The sequence below is a fragment of the Erinaceus europaeus genome, chromosome 20, assembly GCF_950295315.1.
Source record: "Erinaceus europaeus chromosome 20, mEriEur2.1, whole genome shotgun sequence".
NCBI classification, from domain to species: Eukaryota; Metazoa; Chordata; class Mammalia; order Eulipotyphla; family Erinaceidae; genus Erinaceus; species Erinaceus europaeus.
Window position 1 is genome coordinate 1,199,567 of NC_080181.1, and position 23,306 is coordinate 1,222,872.

At 49.4% G+C, this 23,306-nt stretch overlaps 1 protein-coding gene across 4 annotated transcripts in view; it reads left to right on the forward strand.

Annotated features, from left to right (window-relative positions):
* The window catches only part of FAT3 (FAT atypical cadherin 3), a 362,716-nt gene that overhangs the window by 275,916 nt on the left and 63,494 nt on the right, over positions 1-23,306 (forward strand). For 2 of the 4 annotated variants that reach the window (XM_060179643.1, XM_060179646.1), the window contains exons 6-10: positions 56-266; positions 630-698; positions 6,918-7,057; positions 15,509-15,784; positions 17,080-17,290. In XM_060179643.1, the coding sequence (XP_060035626.1) occupies positions 56-266; positions 630-698; positions 6,918-7,057; positions 15,509-15,784; positions 17,080-17,290 (907 nt within the window). The remainder of the gene's footprint in view (positions 1-55; positions 267-629; positions 699-6,917; positions 7,058-15,508; positions 15,785-17,079; positions 17,291-23,306) is intronic. The other 2 variants (XM_060179644.1, XM_060179645.1) reach the window with 1 other exon arrangement.

Below are 23,306 nucleotides of genomic sequence, written 5' to 3' on the forward strand. Positions count from 1 at the left end.
GGGGGGGGGGGGCGGGGGAGCAAGCCCCTGACTCTTCCTGTTCTCTTGTGAGTAGATCAAGGCAGTGGACAACGGACGCCCACAGAAGTCCTCCACGGCCCGCCTCCACATCGAGTGGATCAAGAAGCCGACCCCCTCACCTGTCCCACTGACATTTGACGAGCCTTTTTATAACTTCACCGTCATGGAAAGTGACAAAGTCACCGAGATTGTGGGTGTGGTGTCCGTGCAGCCAGCCAGCACGCCCCTGTGGTTTGACATCGTTGGTAAGCTCAGGCCCCGAGTGTGGAATAAGCCCGGTAAGGGTGGGTTGTGTGCAGCGTGAGCAGAACAAACCTAATGGTGACGATGAGTGCTGCTGACACAGGAGCCAGTAAAGGAGTGTGGGCCTGCGCTGGGGTCGCTCTGCAGCTAAGCTGCACAGAGTGTTGTCTGGCCAGGTCTCCACGGCACGTTTTTATTGCACTCTGAGTGTCTCTGTGTGTCATTTAAATTCTGTTGTCACATTTGGCTAATATGTCTAAATGTATTGATGGTACTAGACTTGCTATCCTTCATTTCTCTCTTACTTTACCTTTTTTCTGCATTCTGTTCTTTTTTTTTTCTGCTTCCGACTGCCCTGCTTCAAGGCGGCAAGCATGCTCGAGAGATGTTCTATATTCTACAGACAGCTTGTGGGCAGAACTGTTCAACAGAAGGTACCCTCAGTGCAAACACATTTGCTAAAATACAGCTATCCAATCTGCCGTTGACGGTTTTTCTAAGCAAATTAAATTCCGTCTTTCATAACTGCTGTGACAGGCTGAAGTGCAGCCCAGATTCTGTGCATGCCTCTGCCTCTACAGCAGTTGCCTTCAGAGCCCTTGTTTGGGGTGGATGGGAACTGGAAAGGGAAGGGGATTGGTTTTGATTTTTTTTCTTTGCTTTTGAGGTATGTGGTCTTTTTGTTGTTTTGTTTTTATCTTTTCATAGGTTATTTTATTTAAATGGGCCTTTTCCAATGGGGAAAAAAAAAAAGCACAAGACATGCCCCAGTCCCTCAGTTTTGCACTCACAGGCCAGCAGGCCCCACAGACAAGCCCGGGAGGCCTTCCTCCCTGGGAAGGGCATGCCCAGTGGAGGGAGCAGCCAGGAGCTGGCAGTGCAGAGCCAGGGAGCCAACCTCTCAGTCCCTTGAAAGAATTCAAGCAGGCACCGCAGGCTGCCGGAGGACAGGGCAGAGCAGGGCCAGTGCCTTCCACAAAGCAGTGCTGGCGCTGGGGTGGGAAGGAGCTGCCCAGCCTGGCTGAGCAGGCTGACTTCCCTGAGGAGCCATTTCCTGTGTCACTGCCTGGGTAGGATACAGGGATGCCCTGCTCCCCTAGGAGCAGTAGCCTACATCTATTTAATGCAGTAACCTCCAGTGAGCCTTCTCTGGTAGAGGCTCATCTAAACTCCCCAGTGGGGAAGGGCCAGTCTCTAACACATTCATCTTTCTTTTGAGACCGTGAGGTGTCTGCTTCCCTGAGTGAGCATGAAGCATGCTGTCTCAGGAGTGCTTCCCTCTCTTCCAAGTTTTGACTCGTCTCATCCCCACACCACACCTTTAGAGGGAGCCTCTTCTGGTCCAAGAGAGGCAGCTCAGGCTCTGTGGGTCCAGTTCTCTGCTCCGCTGTCTGCTGCACAAAGGTTCTCCCAGAGCAGCTCCTGTGGGCCATTTCCGTCCAGAGGCCACTGCCGCCCAGAGGCCACTGCCACCCAGCACCGCTCTCCGGTCTTCCTGTGTGCATTTCTAACCCTGGACCCTTGTGGAAGTTTGCCAGCTCTGACCCACCTGCAACCTCCATGAGAGCCTGCCCAGTCTGTGATCCTACATCACAGAACTCACTATCCATCTGCTGACATCGAGCTCTTCCCACAATCACGTGCTGGGCCGCGTGCCCAAGCAGAACTTGATCTCAGTTCTGTCCCCACATCTGCCAGACACATTCTGAAGTACCGGCTACTTTCACCCAGACAGGAAATATCTACCACAAGTGCTGGTCGCTTCCCCACCAGCACGCTCTCACATCCACCAAAAGTTCTTTCCGTCTAACAGCCATTTCTTTTCAATTTGATGACATCTTTGCTCTTCTCTGAAAAACTGTTGTCTTCATTATCATATTCAGATGTCTAATTCTCACTTTCAAGACGTCTAGCTTATTTATCTCAGCCATCCAAACTGCCTCCTGTGTTCCCTTCCGCCTCACCTCCACATCTGCCCTGGCCCAGCCCACACAGAGGAGAGGCTTGGTGACAGCAGACAGTGTCACATCCCTGAAGTGAGGGACTGACCCCACCTAGGGAAGCCCTCTCCTCAGGACTCTACAAGGGCTCCACGCAAAAGACCCACTGCCCCCGCTCATGGGAGGGTAGTCCCTGCACACAGAGGTGGTGTCCTTGCTCCCACTAAGCTGTGCTCTCTCCTTTGCGTGGCCCAGGTGGCCCCGATCTGATGAGTGCACAGAAACTGAGCAGGGAGCAAACCAGCCTGACCCCTGCACAAGATCCTCCGGCCACGTTCTTGTGCCCCCACAGAGACCACGCCTTGCGCCTCGTCATGTCACTGGCCTCTTCCGGAGGCAGAACCCCACTTGTCACTAAGAGTGGCACACACCAGCAATCCACTTTGCTCATTTGATGGGCATGGTGAGCCAATCTCCTAGCCTCTCTCTGGACATAGAGCAGAGCTGTTGAGCAGCTTTGCTGTAGACAGCACAGACCCAAGATTCCTCCACTTACCTTAGCTTGAACACAGAGGACAAGGCTGCTCTCCTGTACTCCTCTGATACTGCCTGAGGGTGCCCCTTCAAGAAGGGCCTCCTTTCTGTGTTGCAGGCTCAGATGGCCGCTGTGACCTGGGCTTGTCACGAATGCCCACACTCAGGGCCCCTGGCCACTTCTGCCCAGAGATCACACAGTCCTCCTGACCCTCAGCTGGGAGTGCAGCCCCCTCTAGGGCTCAGGGTTGGAGCAGGTGGGCAGGCCCAGCCCTCTGGCAGCTTGGGTGGCAGCTCCATCCTAACACTGCGTGGCCATCTCTGATCTTATTGCGGGTTCAATAATCAGAGCCAGCCGATGAAGTCAACAGGGAAGATCTTTATTGATGCTAATGGGCCATAGAAAGAGCGCATGCTCTTAGAGAATTCTGGGCCCTGAGCAAAGGGACGGTCCGGCTTCTCTAGGGGCTGCAGGCCAAGAGCAGGAAGCTTATCGCAGAGCCGAGGCTGCAAGGTTAAGGGGTAGGACTTGGACCCACTGTTCAGGGTCTGGTTGCCTTAGTAACTGTTATGGTTACTTATTTATCTTTTCCTACATAGCTGTGTCTGGGAATGTTTAGCCTCAGCTAAGATACACCATTGGGGGAGGGAGGTTTGCCCTTCTCAAGGCCCCCTGTTATCTAGGGCTTCTCTTCTTCCTATAGTTTGCTTAGTTAATGCTTTCTTTGCCTGGACATTCTCTCTTCCACCTCAGTCTACCCTGCCAAGTGCATCTCTTCACCTCAGACGCACTCTGAGCCTCCCGAGAGAGACCACTGAGCAGCGTCTCCACACCTGCCAACACTGTGCACAGCCCACCCTCCTCTCCTGCCCTAAGTGACCCCAGACAGCCCCAGACAGGCTTCCCCACAGCAGCAGTGAAGCCAGACTGCACCTCTGAAGAGGTTTTAGGAAACAAAAAAGGCCAGGGTTCCAGGGCTCTGCATTCTAAGCGAAATTCTAGAAGGGCCATCCTTCCTCCCCACTGTCTCCTGGCTCAGGGTGTCTCCAGGCCTCAGTAAAAGCCCACCAGCCCTATCCTGCTTGCCTTCTTCCAAGGGAAACTGATTCATGACCAAAGTGCAGCAGTGTAAGTCAGGTGTTCCGCTGAAGTGAGTGGGCAGCTTGTGAGTGGCTCTGGGAAGCCACTGGGACTCAGCAGTTTGTGCCTAGAAGCTCCTCACACAGTATCGCCCAGGGATCCTAGACTCAGTGGTGTTTTTACAGTGATACAGAGGAGCCCTGTGCAGGGAGGGGCCCTAAAGCTTCTCTGAGGGGAGATGGTGTAGCCTGCCCTTCTGGGTCTCCTCCAGAGAGGTGGTCAGCTATCCCTCTCCTTCCAGAAAAGCAGCCCAGCCCCCCAGCCCCCTAGCTGCCAGCTCAGTGTCCCGTCTTGTCCCTCCCTCAGAGGTCTGTAGGGCATCCCAGCTGGCTGTGTTGAGCTGTAGTGTCCTGTGAAGCCCAGCACGCCTCCCTGCTCTCTGTTGGCTCTTTTCCACGCGTCTTGACTGGCAATGGCCCGAGACATTATCCCGATGTGAGTGGGCTGTGCTGTGGCCTGCTGATGGCCTGCTTTCTCCATGTCTGCACTCACCCCTCTCAGCCCTGCTTGTCCAGTCCTATGTGACTTGCCCAGCTCCCCTGTGGCCAGCACTGCTGCCCCTGGCTTTGCACGTCGTGTTACTGGCTCTGAGGAAGCACATCTGTTTTAAACAGAATGCTGCCAGTGAAGTGGACTCCTTCCATTTGACAGCCTCACTCCCCATGAATTGGGCATGGTTTCCTATGAAAGGAAGCCACCTTTGAGGTTAAAGCAGCCTGCACAATGAGTCCTGGGGGGGGGGGAGTGTGGAGTCATTTATGAGATGGGATGCCTAAGTGGCAGGTTACTACATCATGTGAAGGTTGATGCTGAACTGCTGGTCCAGAGTTTCTGTCCCTTGTCAGAGAGTCATGTGGAAGCTCGGGGAAGCTGTGCAGTGGCTTGCTGCACGTGAAGGAATCCACACTTGCCCAGCAGCAGATGCCCTGGAGCAGGTCCCTGAGGCTGAGCCCCGCCCTGGCTCCACCCCCACACCACAGGCTGCCTCCATCAGGGGGCCTACCCCCCTAGAGTGTAGACAGTGTGGGGGAGACACACAGGAGAGGCCTGAGCCACAGCCACCACAGTCACCAGCATGACATCTGATGTGAAAAACAGCCAGTCAGAAAGCACATGTGCACAGGGCAGACAGACCTCGAGTACAGAGTGTGCCCCAGCGCCCGCACTGGGTGTCCCGGACTGCCCTCCAGGACTCCCCTGCACGGCCTGTAAAGGCAGCTTTGTTCCTCTTTGCATTGAGATCAACCAAATCTTACAACCCGCATGCCTTCACCTTCCAAGATGACTTGTATTGAAAATTTTCTCTCTTCTCACCCTGACCCTGCTCCCCAGAATTGTGGTCCTCAGATTTAAGCAAGTAAACTTCTTGTTTGGGGATCCATCCTAAAGGCAAATTCAGGTCTGAAATAGTTAACACCTACCAGAATGACTTGGGAACCTGGGTCTCATCATCTTCCCTTTCCTGGAAGAGCCCACAGCCAAGTCTTGTCAGAACATACCACTTGATAGCAGCTGATTCAGACACTTGAATCAGCTCCCAGTCTCAGTCCCTGTGGTTAGCAACAGGGGATCCTCTCCAGGAGGCCTGGGGCCTGCCTGGCTGCCCTCTCACACCTGCACCCTCCCCTCCTCCTGCCCCTACAAAGATTTGCTTGGGAGTTAACTTTTAGTGTTCCTCAGCAAACCAACTTCAGGTATTAATTGGAAGATTGTTGCTTTTTAGATGAAAATTTTGAAGAATATGTCATCTCCCAGCAAGTCTCAGGCACCCCAATATCGCCAAAGCTTTCATTAAATGCGAAGGGCAGTTACTTCTCTTTAGCAATTGAATCATCGTAAGAGTACATGACAGCTGCAAGAATGAGTATTGGAAGTATATATGACTAGAGTTTTCTTTAAGTGAGCCAGATTTTTTTAGTGTGAGTCCTTATGCCTCAGATTCTATGAATCCCAATAAAATTCTTCTTTCTCTTAACTCATGTGCCCATTTGTAATTCTAGTTTAAAGACGTTGCACACAGTGCCACTCATTGATCAGAAAATGAAATGTAAAAAATGATGAACGTCAGGGAAGGCATTTACAGAATTATGAAATTCTATAAATACATTACTCTACATGTTGCAGTTAAATCAAATGACTGTCCAAGAATAGAATTAATTAGCATCTTGATATTTCAGGCTCAGTAAATAGAACCCATGAACATATACGGACACTTAGTTAAAAATCATTTCAGCATTTATGCCGTCCTCTTCGGTCCTCCATAAAATTCTATTCGGGGACAGTTGAGTACATTGTTCAGATGAGATTATGTGTGGTCTGGGTGGAAGTGAGGTCCTCAGATCTTCATAGTCGCTGATAAGTTGGTGTCATGGAAGCTGTCTCCCTCTGCAGCCATGTAGGCTTCATTGTGTAGCCCTCCTGTCCACTTTGCATCTGGAGCAGGACAGTAGTGCACACCGTCCAGAGGCCCACAGGCACATTTGCACACACCCCAGTGTGGAGACAGAGAAGTTTCATTGTGAGGCTCAAGTCTTTTGCAATTGTTTTCTAGTCTTTCTGATTTTATCTCTGACATTTAAGTGAGGGAATCTGAACTCTGTGACCAAACGTTTGCCATCAATCCTGAGATAGATCTAAGGGTGTCTGCTCCTTCCTGTTGACAATAATTGGGCTATTTTTTACTTAGACTCAGATCCTTTGGAAAAGCCAAGGAGCCTCAAATTCCTAGAACAAAAGCCACAAGGGTTGAAGGGTCTTTAGATTCTCCACATTTTATGCAGAGTTGAAGCTTCACTCCAACCCTGTGCTGCGGTTTCTCTTTAATACATCCTTTCTGTGCCATTTGTGATGCACTATAGAGGCTGAATTTTGAAGTATGGATTAAGTTGGAAATACACAGGCCCATTTAAGGTATATGAAGCTGAGTCACTGGGATGCCTGACAAAGCACTTGTGTGGGAGAGGGCTCCTTTAGTCTGTGTGTTCAGTTCACCTGTGACCTTGCCATGTGCTAACATGTTGTTTTTGTGAAACTATCAGGGGGGAATTTTGACAGCTCTTTTGACGCAGAGAAGGGTGTTGGGACCATTGTCATCGCCAAGCCTTTGGATGCAGAGCAGAGGTCCATCTACAACATGACTGTGGAAGTCACCGATGGGACAAATATTGCTGCTACCCAGGTAAGATATCAAACCCCTCGGGAGGCCTGCTAGAGTCAGACTTCACACAGTTAGGAGACGTATCCGAGTCAGCTTTTATGGGAACATCTTACACTTGCAGAAAATGGTTGTTGGGGAGAAAGAACAGTCTAGAAAGGGGTTTTACCAGCTGTACTGTAAAACTTAGCTGCCTCTAAATAAATAAAATATTTTTTAAAAAAGGGGGTTGTCGGGCAGTAGCGCAGCAGGTTAAGCGCACGTGGCACGAAGCATAAGGACCGGCAAGGATCCCTGTTTGAGCCCCCGGCTCCCCACCTGCAAGGGAATTGCTTCCCAGGCGGTGAAGCAGGTCTGCAGGTGTCTGTCTTTCTCTAACCCTCTGTCTTCCCCTCCTTTCTCCATTTCTCTCGGTCCTATCCAACAACGAAGACATCAATAACAACAACAATAATAACTACAACAACAATAAAAAAAAACAAGGGCAACAAAAGGGAATAAATAAATAAAATATTTAAAAAAAAACAACTTAGCTGCCTCTGTCAGGAAACTGTGGTAGTTCCTGCATGGAGTGAAGTACACTTGCTTCCAGTCATTTATAGCTTTGTCTCTGTGACAAGTCAGCTTTTCTCATACCTACAAAGAAATGAACATGTTTATTGTCTAAATGAATGCACTGTGGCATCCTTTACATCCTCTTTTAAGTCACGGGAAGTTAATTAGAAAATCATTGCGACCGAGACTCATTTACAAACTAGGACAAGCTGAGTTCTGTGCCAAGGTCATGAGGCCTTAAGGAAGGGCAGAAGCAGACAGGTGTCCTGGCTCCTGCCCCCACCCAGCCTCCCTGCCTGTGGAGTCCTGACCCATGGTAAAGTCCCCTGGCAGTGGAAGTGGGGCAGGGGATTGAAGCCACAAAAGCCTGTGCCCCTCCAGAGAGTTCACGGGTTTTATACAGGCAGTTGGGGTGAGGACAAGTCTGGCCTCTGCTAACTCATGTATAAGAAAGGGAGACCCTGACAAAAGATAGTTTGTGAGAGGCTGGCATAGTGATGGGCCTCCCTGAGGGGCACTCACCCTGTATATGAGATGCCTGTGCTTTATTCTTTAGCGCCAGGGCCCAGCCCAGTAGTGGCTGAATGTTGTCACCAGGCCTGTCCTAGAGCTCTCTCTGTCTCCTTCCCCACTTCCCTCCCCTGCACCCAGGACACCAGAAGAAGGTGCCTTTCCTTCTGAGCCCCGGTGTGTCCTTAGGACACTTCTCCACGTGGTGTTTTTAGGTAGTTGGTGGGGAGCATTGCCAGCCAGCCTAAGCCGGGGCTGTCTTACCTAGAACATTATGTCGTTTCCCGTGGGGGCCAGTGCAGCTACTTCATGTGCTCATTGAGCCAGCTGTCTCAGTCTGAAACTGCTCTACAGTGTGGTGAGATTCTGTCCTTTGATGCTTTTTGGACTCATGGTTGGTGGGCTCTGAGGTTCCTTATAGCACATCTCTGTCTTGTCCCTGTTGGGGTGTGAAAGTGTATGAGGATTCTAGCTCCTCCTCATGTCTTGGAGGGTGACCTGCGGACCTCAGCCATGTCTTGGCACACCAGCCCTTAGCTTCCTAGCAACGCTGGAAATACATATTGGAGACAATATAAATAAAACAAGGAAATATACTCAATTCCATACTTTGCACCAGGGATTTAAAATAGCAGAATTAGGGTCATTCCATGTGCCCAGAATGTGGGGGTGAGGGTAGATAGCATAATGTTTATACAAGCAGACTCTCGTGCCTGAGTCCCAGATTCAATCCCCCTGCACCACCATAAGCTAGGGCTGATCGGTGCTCTGTTAAAAAAAGAAAAGAAAAGAAAAAAAAAACAGATTGTGGTAGATGCTTTATTCTTTAGCCTCAGAGACCCAAGCCAGTCATGGAAGAGCACTGCCCCATACCATGCTATAGTCCTCCCCCACCCCCAGGAGACACCAGGGTGGTTCTGCTCCTAGCTCAGGTGTGTCCTCTGTTAAGTATCCTTGAGTGAGTGGATGCTGGATGTTTCATCTGCAGCAGGCCTCTGCCCCATCTCCAAAAGTTTACCCATATAGCCCAGGCATGACCAGGGAGACTCAGGATTTCATCATGACCAGACCAGGAGTCACTCTCCAGCAGTTTTTCGTAAATGACTCTTGGGTGCATGTGTGCAGCTCTGCACTCCATGCTAAACCTTACAGACATCAAAGTGGAAGCATATACTGTGAGACTGAATGGAGACATCATTCAGGTCCAGCCCTGGTGAAGCTGCCTCAGACCAGTGTACACTCAGACTTGCCTGCAAAGCCACTCAGGAGTTACAGGAGTGGGGTTTGCTGGCAAAGCCAGCGAGGGAGTTCCAACCCCTCCAGGGCCAGGAGCGGGAGGAGCAGGCTCTGAGTGCTGAGCCTGTGTGGGCTGGGCCAGCGTTGTTCCAGCCACACACTCACATTGCCCTCCAGGAGCAGGATGGGCACCACTCCGTGTTACAGCCTTTCTACAGAAGGACGTCTGGGGAGGAAATAGATGCTCAGGGTTGTTTGGAAACCACTAAAGACCACTCCAGAGCATGGCTCTGGCAACTTGATTCGAGCCATCAGCACAGAAATAAGTAAACGTCCTTCAGGACTAAACACCTGCCCGGTGTCTCCTTGGGACTCCTCTCTGCTTTGTCCAGTTGGACTCCTTACGCATTGTGTCACATGACATGAGTCAGCCATGACCAGTGGGATAATTCACTTCCAGGGAGTCAGATGAAACAGAACTCCAGGATCTGTGTCTCCACGCAAGCCCTTCCTCATCTGCAGCCTGTCTGTTCTCAGCACGCATGGGAATCTCCTGCCTCAGAGCAGCAGCACTTCTGATGAGTGAGCACCCTTCACTTCCTGGGAGCCCCTGGATTGATCAGGCACAGAGGAAGGCTCTGTTGGCTTCAAGACCCACAGCCCCAGGTGCCCAAAGTGCAGGAAGGAGTGTGTCAGTACAGACAGAAGTCTGGTGGCAGGATGGACCACCTCTGCATGAATGGTGGTTGCCTTTTTGATGCTCACGATGGTGCTATGTGCGATTATCAGACATCCACAGTGCTGGCTCTGAGGCAGATCCGACTGTCCCCACCCCAGCTCAACGCCCATCTGTTCCCTTAGCTCCTCTGCTCCCTGTCCCCACGTTGGTCCCCTGGGGGCACTGGCACTGCGCAGAGGTGCTGGGGGAGCCACAGCATTCAGGTGTCCCCAGGAGCCCAGAGGGAGCCAGGGTGCCCCATGGTCACTGACCATCCAGGCTGCTGTGAAGCACCTGGGGTCTAAGACATGGCTGACAGAGGGCCCAGCACTGTGGACCTCCCTTAGTGGAGAGCACTCTGGACACTGCGTGACCGGCCGTGGAGTGGAAGGTGTGAGGTGGTGGCTCAGTGCAGACAGGACCGGGAGGACTCTAAGTGGCAGAGCAGGCTTCCCCAAGTGTGTTGACCTGTGCACAGCAGCCACCACCCCTCCAGGAAGCCCACAACAGCTCCCTGTTAGCCAGTGCCTGTGGGGGCTGTCTGTGTTCCAGGAACAGTGCAGGGCTGTGAAGAGCTTCCACCACATCTCTGCATACATGATGTCCTGGGGTGGGGTGTACTCACAGAGACCCCAGGTGCTCCCTGCTGTGGACGAGGTTGTGTTCTTCACGGGAGCTCTCAGTTGATGTCTGGCCCTGCTTTGGTGCCTGTGGGCACATATCTGTGCTTCTTGTTTTCTCCACTGGTAAGCCAGAAACAACAGTGTAAGAAGCAAACAGGACACTGGCTCACAAACTGTGAAACATGATCATGGAAAGCCTGCTGTGCTTCAGAACTTCAGAAACTGGCCTGAGGACTTGAGGAGAATCCCAGGGGTACCACCTCACAGTCATGGTGTCAAGCATGCCACATAGGCTTTGTAAATGCCAGCAGACGCAGAAGCAAATGTCTGGCTCGGGTCTTTACTGGCTCTCATGAAGACAGGGCCCTTTATAAGCCGTTCAGGGACACTCCATGCCGCAAGCCTTTGGAGAGCAGGACTTGGCATCTGCCCAGCCCCAGCCCAGCCCAGCGTTCAGGCCTGGAGTATTTGTGGTGGGCAGTACTGCAACCACTCGGGGAGACTCCCAGGTCCCCCGCCCAGCTCTGGTTCCTTTGTCCTTCTCCAAGCCTGCAATTACCATTTGGAACACAGCACCTTTGAGAGTTACTTTGCTCTGTTTGTTGGTTCAGGGGCTCACAAATAGCCCCAACTGTGGGAAATAAAAGGCCAATGAGGAGGTGGAAGTCTTTCACAGAGAAACACTGGTTCTGACTGTAGATTAGGTCCAGGACAAAGCAAGCAGGAAGAGGCCAGCTTTTCAAGAGCACATCAACTTTAAAACTCCTGAAGGTCAGGCCAAGTTTGCTAGTCAGAAAGATGTTTTTATCTTGTGAATATAACTTCTTCTGTGAACACAAATATTTTAGCATCTTGACTAAGTTAAGTCAAACTTTTTAAAGAGAGCACAGATGTTCAAAGAATGAAGTGGAACTCTCCAAATAGAGTGGAGAGAGAAACAGTGGCTCAGGCACTGAGAGCACACTGTCAGCCTTTCTCTGCCTTAAGCCTGGGCAGAGTGGTGCCCTGCCGGTTCCAGCCTCAAAGCACAAGGCAGCAGAATAATGGTGCCCTCGACTGTGACGGTAACCAGGTCTCACCACATACATTCTCAAGTGATCTTCTGGAGTGCAGCCCGATGCCTCTACTGATCTAAGGAGACTGGCGAGGGCTTTCTTGCCAGGCCAGACCAAGCCCAGCACCTCCCACTATTTCTGTTTAACACTCTGCTGTAAGTCACTGCAACTGAATAGGACAAAGCAGTTCCTGTTTACAGAACAGTAAAGAGGAAGGCAAAGAGAAAACACAAGTAGAACCTGAACTGGAATTGGTGTATCGCACCAAAGTAAAAGACTCTGGGGTGGGTGGGGAGAATACAGGTCCAAAAAGGATGACAGAGGACCTAGTGGTTGTATTGTTATATGGAAAACTCAGAAATGTTATGCATGTACAAACTATTATATTTACTGTCAAATGTAAAACATTAATTCCCCAATAAAGAAATTAAAATAAAATAAAAGTTTCTCTTCTCCCAGTAGCAGGCTCCTACAGCCCACTTCCACCACCAACTTGGGTCCTTCTCTGTCAACTGCACTGGGTCTTCAATGCTCTTCTGCCCCCTCCCTCCAGAGTCTTTTACTTTGATGCAATAAACTACATGAACACTTTAAAAGATATTTTTTAAAACCTACCTGTGAAAAATGAAAACATCTCTGAAAGAAAAAAAACTGCAGCTTGGGACAAATGAAAGATGAACTCTGCTGGGAGACAAGGCCACCTGCATCAGAAGGCGCATCTGGTCAGCCTGTGCTTTGTGCACTGTTGCTACTACAATCCGCTGAATGTGTTCCCGTCCAGGGCTTCCAAGTTGATTCTCAAATACACTCAGAGGAGCAGCAAGCAAGAGTCATCAGGGATCCCTGAGAAAGAACAAGAGGCCACGGCTTTTCAAAAAAAAAAGGGGGGGGGAGTCGGGCTGTAGCGCAGCGGGTTAAACGCAGGTGGCGCAAAGCACAAGGACCGGCATAAGGATCCTGGTTCGAACCCCCGGCTCCCCACCTGCAGGGGAGTCGCTTCACAGGCGGTGGAGCAGGTCTGCAGGTGTCTATCTTTCTCTTCTCCTCTCTGTCTTCCCCTCCTCTCTCCATTTCTCTCTGTCCTATCCAACAACAACAACAACAATAATAACTACAACAATAAAAAAACAACAAGGGCAGGGAGTCGGGCTGTAGCGCAGCGGGTTAAGCGCAGGTGGCGCAAAGCACAAGGACCGGCATAAGGATCCCGGTTCGAACGCCCGGCTCCCCACCTGCACGGGAGTCGCTTCACAGGTGGTGAAGCAGGTCTGCAGGTGTCTATCTTTCTCTCCCCCTCTCTGTCTTCCCCTCCTCTCTCCGTTTCTCTCTGTCCTATCCAACAACGACGACAACAACAATAATAACTACAACAATAAAACAACAAGGGCAACAAAAAGGGAATAAATAAATAAAATAAATATTTAAAAAAAAAAGGGCAACAAAAGGGAATAAATAAATAAAATAAATAAAATTTTTAAAAAAAGAATATATATATTCAGTGGGGAGGCAATTCCAGAAGCCAGACCTTCCACCTTCTGCTCTCCATAATGACTCTGGTTTCACACTCCCAGAGGGATAAAGAACAGGAAAGCTATCAGGGGAGGAGATGAGATACGGAGACTGGTGGTGGGAATTGTGTGGAGTTGTACCCCTCGTACCCTGTGGTCTTGTCAGTGTTTCCATTTTATAAATACAAATAAAAAAATAAAACACTAGAAGGCCCCAGTAATTAAAATAATTGCTGCTGATATATAAAAATACATAGGAGCTGGTGGAATAAATAAAAAAATAATCTGTAAATATACTACATTCATCTGTAAATTTAATATACAATAAAAGTACCTTCTCCAGCTAGTCCTCCAAAAGTGTTGTTGAGAGAAAGAGCCATGTGGGGAAAACCTGTCTCAAATCCTCACAGAATAGACTCAGAGACGTTCCAGTGGCCTAGAGCTGCAAATGTAAGCAAAGGAGGGTTGTGGACAATATTCTCCAAAATGACTGTGTTCGCCTCTGGGTTGGATGTAAACAAAATATCGGAACCTCTGACTGCATACCCGGAAACAATAGGAAAAGACAGATGTGTTCCGTTACATGCACAGCATAGTTACCTTGGGCAAAAAAAAAAAAAAAAAAAAAAGACAAAAGGCAAATGACAAGATGGGAAGTACTTGCAATTTTGCCTCATGTGTTTCCAAAATTAAACAAGGAAAATATATCTAGCCCACAAAAGAAAGAGCTGACACAGTTTTAACAGAAAAAGAAATGATGCATCTCCTAAATGTATAAAAAGATGCTCATCCTCACTTACAGGAAGAGAAAGTCCAATGAAAAACGACCTGAGGAACTGTGTGATCTCTCTCAGATGGCAGGAAAGTCCAGTACTGACCACACAGGGAAGTCGTCCTTATGCTGTGTGGTTTGGGAGTACAATCTGCCCAGCTGCAGGGGGAGGGTGTACAGCAGTGCCTGAGAAGCAGCAGAAGCATTTATCCTTTAGCCCAGTGTTTCCGGTTCTGGGACACAGACTTACAGAAGCAGAAATCAGAAAAGGTGGGACTCAGAGTAGGCTGTGTGCGGCTGGGCTGGCTCTCAGCGCTTGAGGTCAGACAGCTCTCACGGCGGGTGGCTCTGGGCGCCCACCCGCTGGAGTCCAGATCATGTCCTCCCAACAGTGGCAAGCAGAAGAGGGCTAACCTAAGACAGTGGGTCTGGGTGGGCAAATAGGTGAAACTATAGCCAGAGCTGAGTGGTCATCCACGAGTGTTCACTAAGCCCTTACTATCCTGTCAGGCTGGACGTTTCCATAACAAAACATTTTGGAGAAAAAAAAGTACCTGGGAGTTTCCACTCTAGCTGTTGGGTTTTTTTTTTTAATATTTATTTTATTTATTTATTCCCTTTTGTTGCCCTTGTTGTTTTATTGTTGTAGTTATTGTTGTTGTTGTTGTTGGATAGGACAGAGAGAAATGGAGAGAGGAGGGGAAGACAGAGAGGAGGAGAGAAAGACAGACACCTGCAGACCTGCTCCACCGCCTGTGAAGCGACTCCCCTGCAGGTGGGGAGCCGGGGTTCGAACCGGGATCCTTATGCGGGTCCTTGTGCTTTGCGCCACCTGCGCTTAACCCGCTGCGCTACAGCCCGACTCCCCAGCTGTTGGGTTTTTGCTGGACACTTATCTGGCCAGAGATCTGTTGTGATTGGCACTTGTTCCCTGCTCCTCCTGCCTATGGCCTTTTCCACGCTGCCAGGGTTCTACATGTCCACCACAATGAGAGCCGGTCACCCTGAGGTTATCTGGAGATCAGATAATCCCCAAAAGGGTACACCTGGGGGACATGTCAGCACTTGAGTTAAAAGTGAGAGTATTGGGGGGCCTGGTGAGCGCACATGTTACTACGCACATGGACCCAGTTTCAAGCCCCCACCTGCAGGAAGAAAGCTTTACAAACAGAGAATCAGTGCTACAGGTCTCAGTCTCTCTCTCTCTCTCTCTCTCTCTTTCTCCTCTCTCTATGTATCTCCCCCTTCCATCTCAATTTCTCTCTTTCTATATCAAATCAATGAATTTTTGAAAAGAGTGACCATGTTGCCACATCTCATTTGATGGCCTGCTGGTGTGACCTCCTGGTTCACTGTCAACCTTTTCAGACTGTTGCTTGCACGCCTCCCTCCACAGGAGAGCAGCTCAGGTGAGAGTGCCAGGCCTGGGGGCAGGGGAGACACTATCAGGAAGAGTGAGCTGGGCCTCCACTCAGGGCCGGGCTGTCTTTTCCCACAGGTCTTCATCAGAGTGCTGGACAATAATGACAATGGGCCAGAATTCTCCCAGCCCAGTTACGAGGTGACCATATCAGAGGATGTGCTTCCAGATACTGAAATCTTGCAGATGGAAGCCATAGACAGGGATGAGAAGCACAAGCTAAGCTACACGGTACACAGCAGTATTGATTCGGCCAGCATGAGGAAGTTCCGCATCGACCCCAGCTCTGGCCTGCTCTACATGGCCGAGAGGCTGGACCATGAGGCCCAGGACAAACACATCCTCAACATCATGGTAGGACACACGGCAGGCACCCTGCTGCAGCTCCCAGACCACCAGAGCCCTGGCCTGGCCTTCCCCCACGGGGAGGAACCTCTGCTGTCAGACAGACACCACCTATCTCCAAACTCAGTGTCAGCTGAGTGATGTAAGATGCTGAGCACAGTTAATCAGCAAAAGGCCAGGCGGGGGGTGGGGGTGGGGGTGAGGCCAGTAGCAAGTGTGAGTCCATGACTGTTGGTTGTGCTAGGCTACACCATGTGGCTCTGGCAAAGTCCTCAAGGCGTCACTTCCTCAGCCCATACAGGTGACAGCTGAATGTCACTTGTGCCTCCCCTTGGGCTCCTGGGGGTCACTGGGCCCACAGTGTGGTCCAAACTTGAGTCACAGCACCTTCAAGCCATGGAGAAGTCACAGTCTCACTTTAAAATAGAATTGACCGTGTCCACATGACTAATAAAAATATGCTAGATTCATTCATTTATGGCCTAGAATCTTGTCCTTCCCCCCACAAGAGCCACTGTCTGCTGGCCCCACCCTTAGTAGCCAGGGACAGGCGATGGGGAGTTGTGCAGGGAGCACTCCCAGTTCCAAGCAGCTGAAGGGACATTCCCAGGACTAGACACCATTCCTGTGCTGGACAGGGAGGGCCCTGTCCTGGGCCACAGCCTCCAGCAGAGGCTGGGGAAGGGTTGTTAATAGAGACGTTAGGACCACCCTTCCACCCTCACTCAGTCATGCCACATCTCCTGTGTGCCAGGCACTGTTCTAGAGTCTGAGCATCTAGAGACTGAGTCCCTGCACCCTTAACTGCCTGACTGGGACTGACCTGCCCCAGTGATTCTCCACACACAGCTCCAGCGAGGTGCTTGATGCAGGCCTTTCTCAAGCCTCCAAGGAGCCCAGTGCCATCCTGCCACTCCTCCCCCCGGGCACTCCGCTGGGTCCTGCACCCAGACTGCACTCAGCTAGGAGCTTCTCCAGGTCAGAGCCAGAGTGCAGCCCAGGAGCTGGCAGAGACAAGAAGACAGTACGTACCTTGTGAGTGAGTGAGTGCCCAGCACACCGCCCCTTAGCTTCCTGTTTAGACAGCTTCCTTCAGCGCCCCAGGGTGGCTGTGGAGACAGGCAGGCAGGCGCTGCGCTGTGACTCCTGGCACTAGCCAAGAGTGAAGACAGGGCCCTGTTTCAGAGTCCCTTGCGAGCCTGAGGGCCAGCCCTCCCTGTCGCTGCTCACGTGGGCACAGCCAGCTGGGCTCTCTGCAGGCCCAGAGGCTCACCCCACCCCACCCCTTCTCATTTTACCTAAAGGTCAGAGATCAGGAGTTTCCTTACCGAAGAAACCTGGCCCGTGTTGTGGTACACGTGGAAGACGCCAACGACCACAGCCCCGTCTTCACCAGCCCACTGTACGAGGCATCCGTGTTTGAATCAGCCGCTCTGGGGTCAGCTGTGCTGCAGGTGACAGCCCTGGACAAAGACAGAGGGGAAAACGCAGAGCTCCTCTACACCATCGAGGCAGGTGAGCACATGCTGCAGGCCTCCCCATACCTCTCTCACCCTCTGTGTGGCCTGAGTCACAGGTGCTCTCCCTCCCCTTGATGGAAAGAGAAGCATGTGGTCACTTCTATGCCTCAGCCTCTGCCCAGAGGGAGCGCAAGCTCCGTTCAGCAGGGGCCGTGTGCAGGCTTGTCAGTGTCCTCCATGACTGGCTGTCCACAGGAGCCTTGGCCTCAGAACCCTGCTTGCCCACCCCACCCCCAGCTGAGCCTGTGTCAGAGGAGTTGGCAGGTGCCCCACTGAGCTGGCCTGGCAGTGAAAAAAAAATGCAGTCTCTCCTAGGTTATAGACTATACTTTTTTAAATTTAATTTTTTATTTATAAAAAGGAAACCTTGACTAAACCATGGGGCAAGAGGGGTACAACTCCACACAATTCCCACCACCGGAACTCTGTATCCCCTCCCCTCCCCCTGATAGCTTTCCTATTCTTTATCCCTCTGGGAGTATGGACCCAGGGTCATTGTGGGATGCAGAAGGTGGAAGGTCTGGCTTCTGTAATTGCTTCCCTGATGAACATGGGCATTGACAGGTGGATCCACACTCCCAGCCTGCCTCTCTCTTTCCCTAGTGGGCTGGGGCTCAGGGGAAGCAGAGCTCCAGGACACATTGCTGGGGTTGTCTGTCCAGGGAAGTCTGGTTGGCATCATGCTAGCATCTGGAACCCTATCCAGAGAATCCCTGGTCACAAGCTGCTTGCTGGCTGGAGCTCACACCAGCCACTGCTTGCACCTTGGTTCTGCCCCCCTACACTTGTTTTTTTAAGACTCGGTTTTAGCAGACCAGGAATAGCACAGTACATTAGAGAACAGAATTACATACCTGAGACCTCTCTGTCTCTCTCATGACACAAAGTACATCTTTTTTTTTTTTTTTTTTAAAGGATCAGTTTCTTGCATATACTAGGCAAGTCACAATTGCTTATGATTTGAAGGTGGATAGCTGGGAAACACTTAAGACAGAAGGGGGTGAGACCATGAGCCTAAACATGAGAATTAAGTGTGGACTCCAGTGTCCCATTGCTGCCCAAGCTGCAGACTTCCAAAGGGTTCTGCCACCTCATGTCTGTCACGCATGTGCCAAGTTCTGCCCCCCCCACCACCACCACCCAGTCCCAGTCCTGCTAGTGCAGGAAAGTCTCCTCCCTGACTTCAGTGTTAGCAACCTGGAGGCCTCTTGCATTAACATGTGAATGCCTCAATGCCTGATGTGGGCTGAGAACTATTAGAGAAAGAAAAGCTGACCACTGTCTTTAAAAAGTAAAGCCCTGGGGCCAGGTGGTAACACACATAGTTAAGCGTACATGTTGCGACGTACAAGGACCCAGGTTCGAGCCCTGGTCCCCCACCTGCAGGGGGACAGCTTTGCAAATGGTAAAGCAGGGCTGCAGGTGTCTCTCTGTCACTCTTCCTCTCTGTCTCCCCTTACCCTCTCAATTTCTGGCTGTCTTTATCCAATAAATAAAGATAATAAAAAGTTTTTTTAAAAAAGAAAAGAAAAAGTAAATCCATGCATTAAATGATATCTAAGTCGACTGACTCCTCGAGTTAGCCCTCACACTCATTAGGAGTCTGCTGGGCACTGTGCAGGCAGAAGGGGAAGGACACAGGCCCAATGGCCACAAGCAAACTCACCCAGTCTGCATTTCTGTGGAATTTCCTCTTCACCCAGTTTCACCAGCTCCTTTCTCGGATGTTGCTTCGTGCCTCTTTTTTTTTTTTTTAGTTTCTTTATCGGAGGATTAATGGTTTACAGTTGACAGTAAAATACAGTACTCTGTACATGTATAGCATTTCTCAGTTTTCCATGTGACAGTTCAACCCCCACTAGGTCCTCCTCTGCCATCATGTTCCAGGCCCTGAGCCCTCTGTCCCCCGCCCCCACCTCACCCCAGAGTCTTTTACTTTGGTGCAATATACCAAACCCAGTCCAAGTTCTGCTTTGTGTTTTCCCTTCTGATCTCGTTTTTCAACTTCAGTCTATGAGTGAGATCATCCCATATTCATCCTCTTTCTGGATGATCTCACTTAAAATGATTCCTTCAAGCTCCATCCAGGATGGGGTGAAGTGGTAAATTCACTGTTTTTAATAACTGAGTAGTATTCCAATGTGTATATATAGACCACAACTTGCTCAGCCACTCATCTGTTGTTGGACACCTGGGTTGCTTCCAGGTTTTGATTATTATAATTGCGTTGCTATAAACATAGGTATACACAGATCTTTTTTGGATGGGTGTGTTTGGTTCCTTAGGATCTATCCCCAGGAGAGGAATTGCAGGGTCATAGGGTAGATCTACTTCTGGCCTTCTGAGAGCTCTCCAGGCTGCTCTCCACAGAGGTTAGACTAATTTACATTCCCACCAGCAGTGCAGGAGGGTTCCTTTGTCCCCACACCCTCTCCAGCATTTGTTGCTGCTACTTTTTCTGATATATGACATTCTCACAGGGGTGAAGTGGTATCTCATTGTTGTCTTTATCTGCATTTCTCTGGAACATTTTTATCATATCTTTGTTGGCCTTTAGGGTCTCTTCTTTGGTGAATATTCTGTTCATATCCTCTCCCCATTTTTGGATAGGGTCATTTGTTTTCTTGTTGCTGAGTTTGGCAAGCTCTTTATATATTTTAGTTATTAGCCTCTTGTCTGATGTATGGCATGTAAAGATCTTTTCCCATTCTATGAGAGGTCTCTTTGTTTGGGTGGTGGTATCTTTTTCTTTTTAACTTGATGTGTTCCTGTTGTTTTATTTTTTTTTATTTAGTCTTCTTTGTAGTTGGATTTGTCTCATTGAAGATGCCTATAAAATTTAGACGGAAAAGAGTTCTGCCAATATTTTCCTCTAAGTATTTGATAATCTCCGGTCTAATACCCAAGGCCTTGATTCATTTGGAATTTACTTTTGTATTTGATGAAATACAGTGGTTCAGTTTCATTCTTCTGCATGTTTCAACCCAATTTTCCCAACACTGTTTGTTGAAGAGACTCTCCTTTCCCCATTTAATAGTCTGGGCATCCTTGTCAAAGATTAGATGTCCATAGGTGTGGGGGCTCACTTCTGGGCTCTCAATTCTATTCCACTGGTCAGTGTGTCTATTCATGTTCCAGTACCAAGCAGTTTTGGTTACAATGGCCCTATAATACAGTTTGAGATCTGGGATTGTGACACCTCCAGTTCTGTTCTTTCTTCTCAAGATTGTTTTGGCAATTCTAGGTCTTGTCTAGTTCCAGATAAACATGTGTAGCTTTTGCTCTATTCTTTAATTCTTTCAACCCATGAACATGGAATATCTTTCCAATTCTTTGTGTCTTTTTCTATTTTCTTGAATAGTGACTCAATTTTCGTTACACTAGCCTTTCACTTCTTTTGTTAGGTTTATTCCTAGATATTTTATTGCTTTTGTTGCTATAGTAAAAGGAATTGATTTCTGGATTTCTTCTTCTAACTTAGAGTTTGCATAGAGGAATGCCACTGACTTTTGTATGTTAATTTTGTAGCCTGACACCTTACTATATTGCCTGATAATTGCCAAGATCTCCCTCCTGGATTCCTTAGATTTTTTTTCAATGTATACTATCTTGTCATCTGCAAATAGTGAAAGTTTGACTTCTTCTCTTCAATCTGCATCCCTTTAATTCCTTGTTCCTGCTTGATTACTATGGCAAGAACTTTAAACACTGTGTTGAATAGTAATGGTGATAGAGGGCAGCCCTGTCTAGTACCTGATCTGAGAGGAAATGCTTCCATTTTTTCACCATTGAGTATGATGTTGGCTGTAGGTTTGCTGTATATGGACTCCACTATTTTGAGGAATTTTCCATCTATTCCCCTTTCTGTGTAGTGTTTTGATCATAAAGGAATGTTGTATTTTGTCAAAGGCTTTCTCTGCATCTATTGATATAATCATGTGATTTTTTTTTGGTCTTGCTTTTATTCATGTGGGCTTTGCATCTATTGTTTATAACAGGACATTTGTAGTTATATAAATGGTAACTTCTAGGTCAGGGCAGTGTCACACCCAGTAAGTGCACATAGTATGCATCATAACTTCTTATTCTGCAAATAATTTTGGGATGCCTACTTTACAAACACAGATATTTAAATAGTCACAGAAAGTGCTACCTATTCTAACAACTTTTTATATTGTTTCCTGTCACCTAGATAAAGGGGTCTGTGTCTACTTTTCTTACTTAGAACTTTCAAGCATCTGTCTGTGTCTACTTACTATGTGCATTTGTTGTAGAGACTACTACTTTGACCTCTCTGAGGTAGTCCATTAATTCTTAAGTCAGTTCAGAGGTTCTGGAAGTGATTTAAGAGAAACCTACCAACCAGTGAGCAGACTACTTGCTCCCTTCTCAGCTCCCCAGAGTACTGCCTGGCCCTGTTTGGAAGAAGGAATTCATTCATTTCCTTAACAGGAGACTAAAGAAAGAAAAAATCATTCCCTTAAACATGGTTTATGTGGAAAACTTGAATTTCCTGAAATTCACAGGAATGATTAGTGTCTCCAGAAGTGACCTTTGGATGTCTCTAAAGGGCTAATGGGATCTGCAGTGTGCACAGAAATCTCGGGTCCTCGCTGACCCTTTCCTGGACAGACAGACTTGCGCTAAGTCCGGCTGGACCCAGCCAGTTTCCTCCTGGCTCCTGGGCGGAGTCTGCAACAGTGACAAGTCCCAAAGTACAGGAGAGGAAGCTGAGTGCAGGGATGGCGTTTCAGTTCTGTTCAGGGTGTGTTTGCTGCAGTGGCTCCTGTGTGGCTCCAACGCAGGCAGCTCCAGAGAGACAAGATTGAGCTGAGTCAGGGTGGGGGCACACCCAGTCCAGAGGTGTGCAGAGGGTATGTCAGCTCCACGGAAGAGCCCCCTCTGCTCTGTCACTCGTTTTCTGTCAGCTGAGCACCTTACTGTACCAGGCACGAGGCTGAAGTCTGGATACCTAAGCACAAGTATAACAAGTGCAGCTTTGCTCAGATGCAAAATGTTTCTAAGAAGTTGTATCCCTGGAGAAAGCCAGCAGGAGTGAGTGTCCACGGGTCTATCTGTAGCAGGAGAGTGAGTCAGGAAGAGTCATTAGCAGGGGCCGTGTGGAGAGAGGGGTGCTGGCCCTGCCCTGCATGTGAGGCAGGCAGATCCTGCCATCTGCTCTCACTCCAGCTGGCCCTGCATCCTGGCCACAGCTGTCACTGGGTGTGAAGAAATGCTGGCCTCGAGAGGACCAGAGTCTTGGGGTAGGCTTTGCAGCAGCAGTCACTCAAGCTGCTTCTACTGACTGTGCTCAGGACTCCCCACTGCTCCTCTAAGGCAATGTGGGCTGAGTCCCTCCCCTCTGTGAGGGTCTGGGGACCAGTGCTGGATCCACAGTCACCTCCTGATGCTGCTGGTTGGGAATATGGAGGCCCGTTCAAGGGTCATCTTGTTGTCATGGCAGAACAGTCACATTTACTTGACAAAGTGGAAAAACACACTGACCTCAAAGGTCGCATTGCCCAGTGCTCACATTTTGGTCTGGAATCCAATTATTTACCTCTTCATTAAATTTCCTACTTCTTCAAAGTAAGCAAGTACTGATGGCAGTAAGTTCTGTGTGAGTGTGGCATTTCTGTTTGCCAGCATGGAGCAGTTTAATGAGCACAGATTCAGGAGTACACACACACACACACACACACACACACACGCATGCACACGCACACACACACACCCAGCCATGTACTCGTACATGTGTTAAGTGACCTCTCTCCCCTACCTGTCCTGATGTGTTTCTGGCAACTCTGTTTCTGCCCTACAAACACCACACGTGCTGCAGGAAGGAAGGCAGGTCTGAATAGAATTGATAACGGAGACTTGCACTCTCCAATAGAAAGCAGGTGTGGACATATGTGCCTCTGTGGGGTGCAGGAGAGCCTGGCAGTGAAACAACCACCTGGTACTCAAGGCAGGTCCTGTTCCTCTATCCTCACTTCTGAGCTCTGCACACA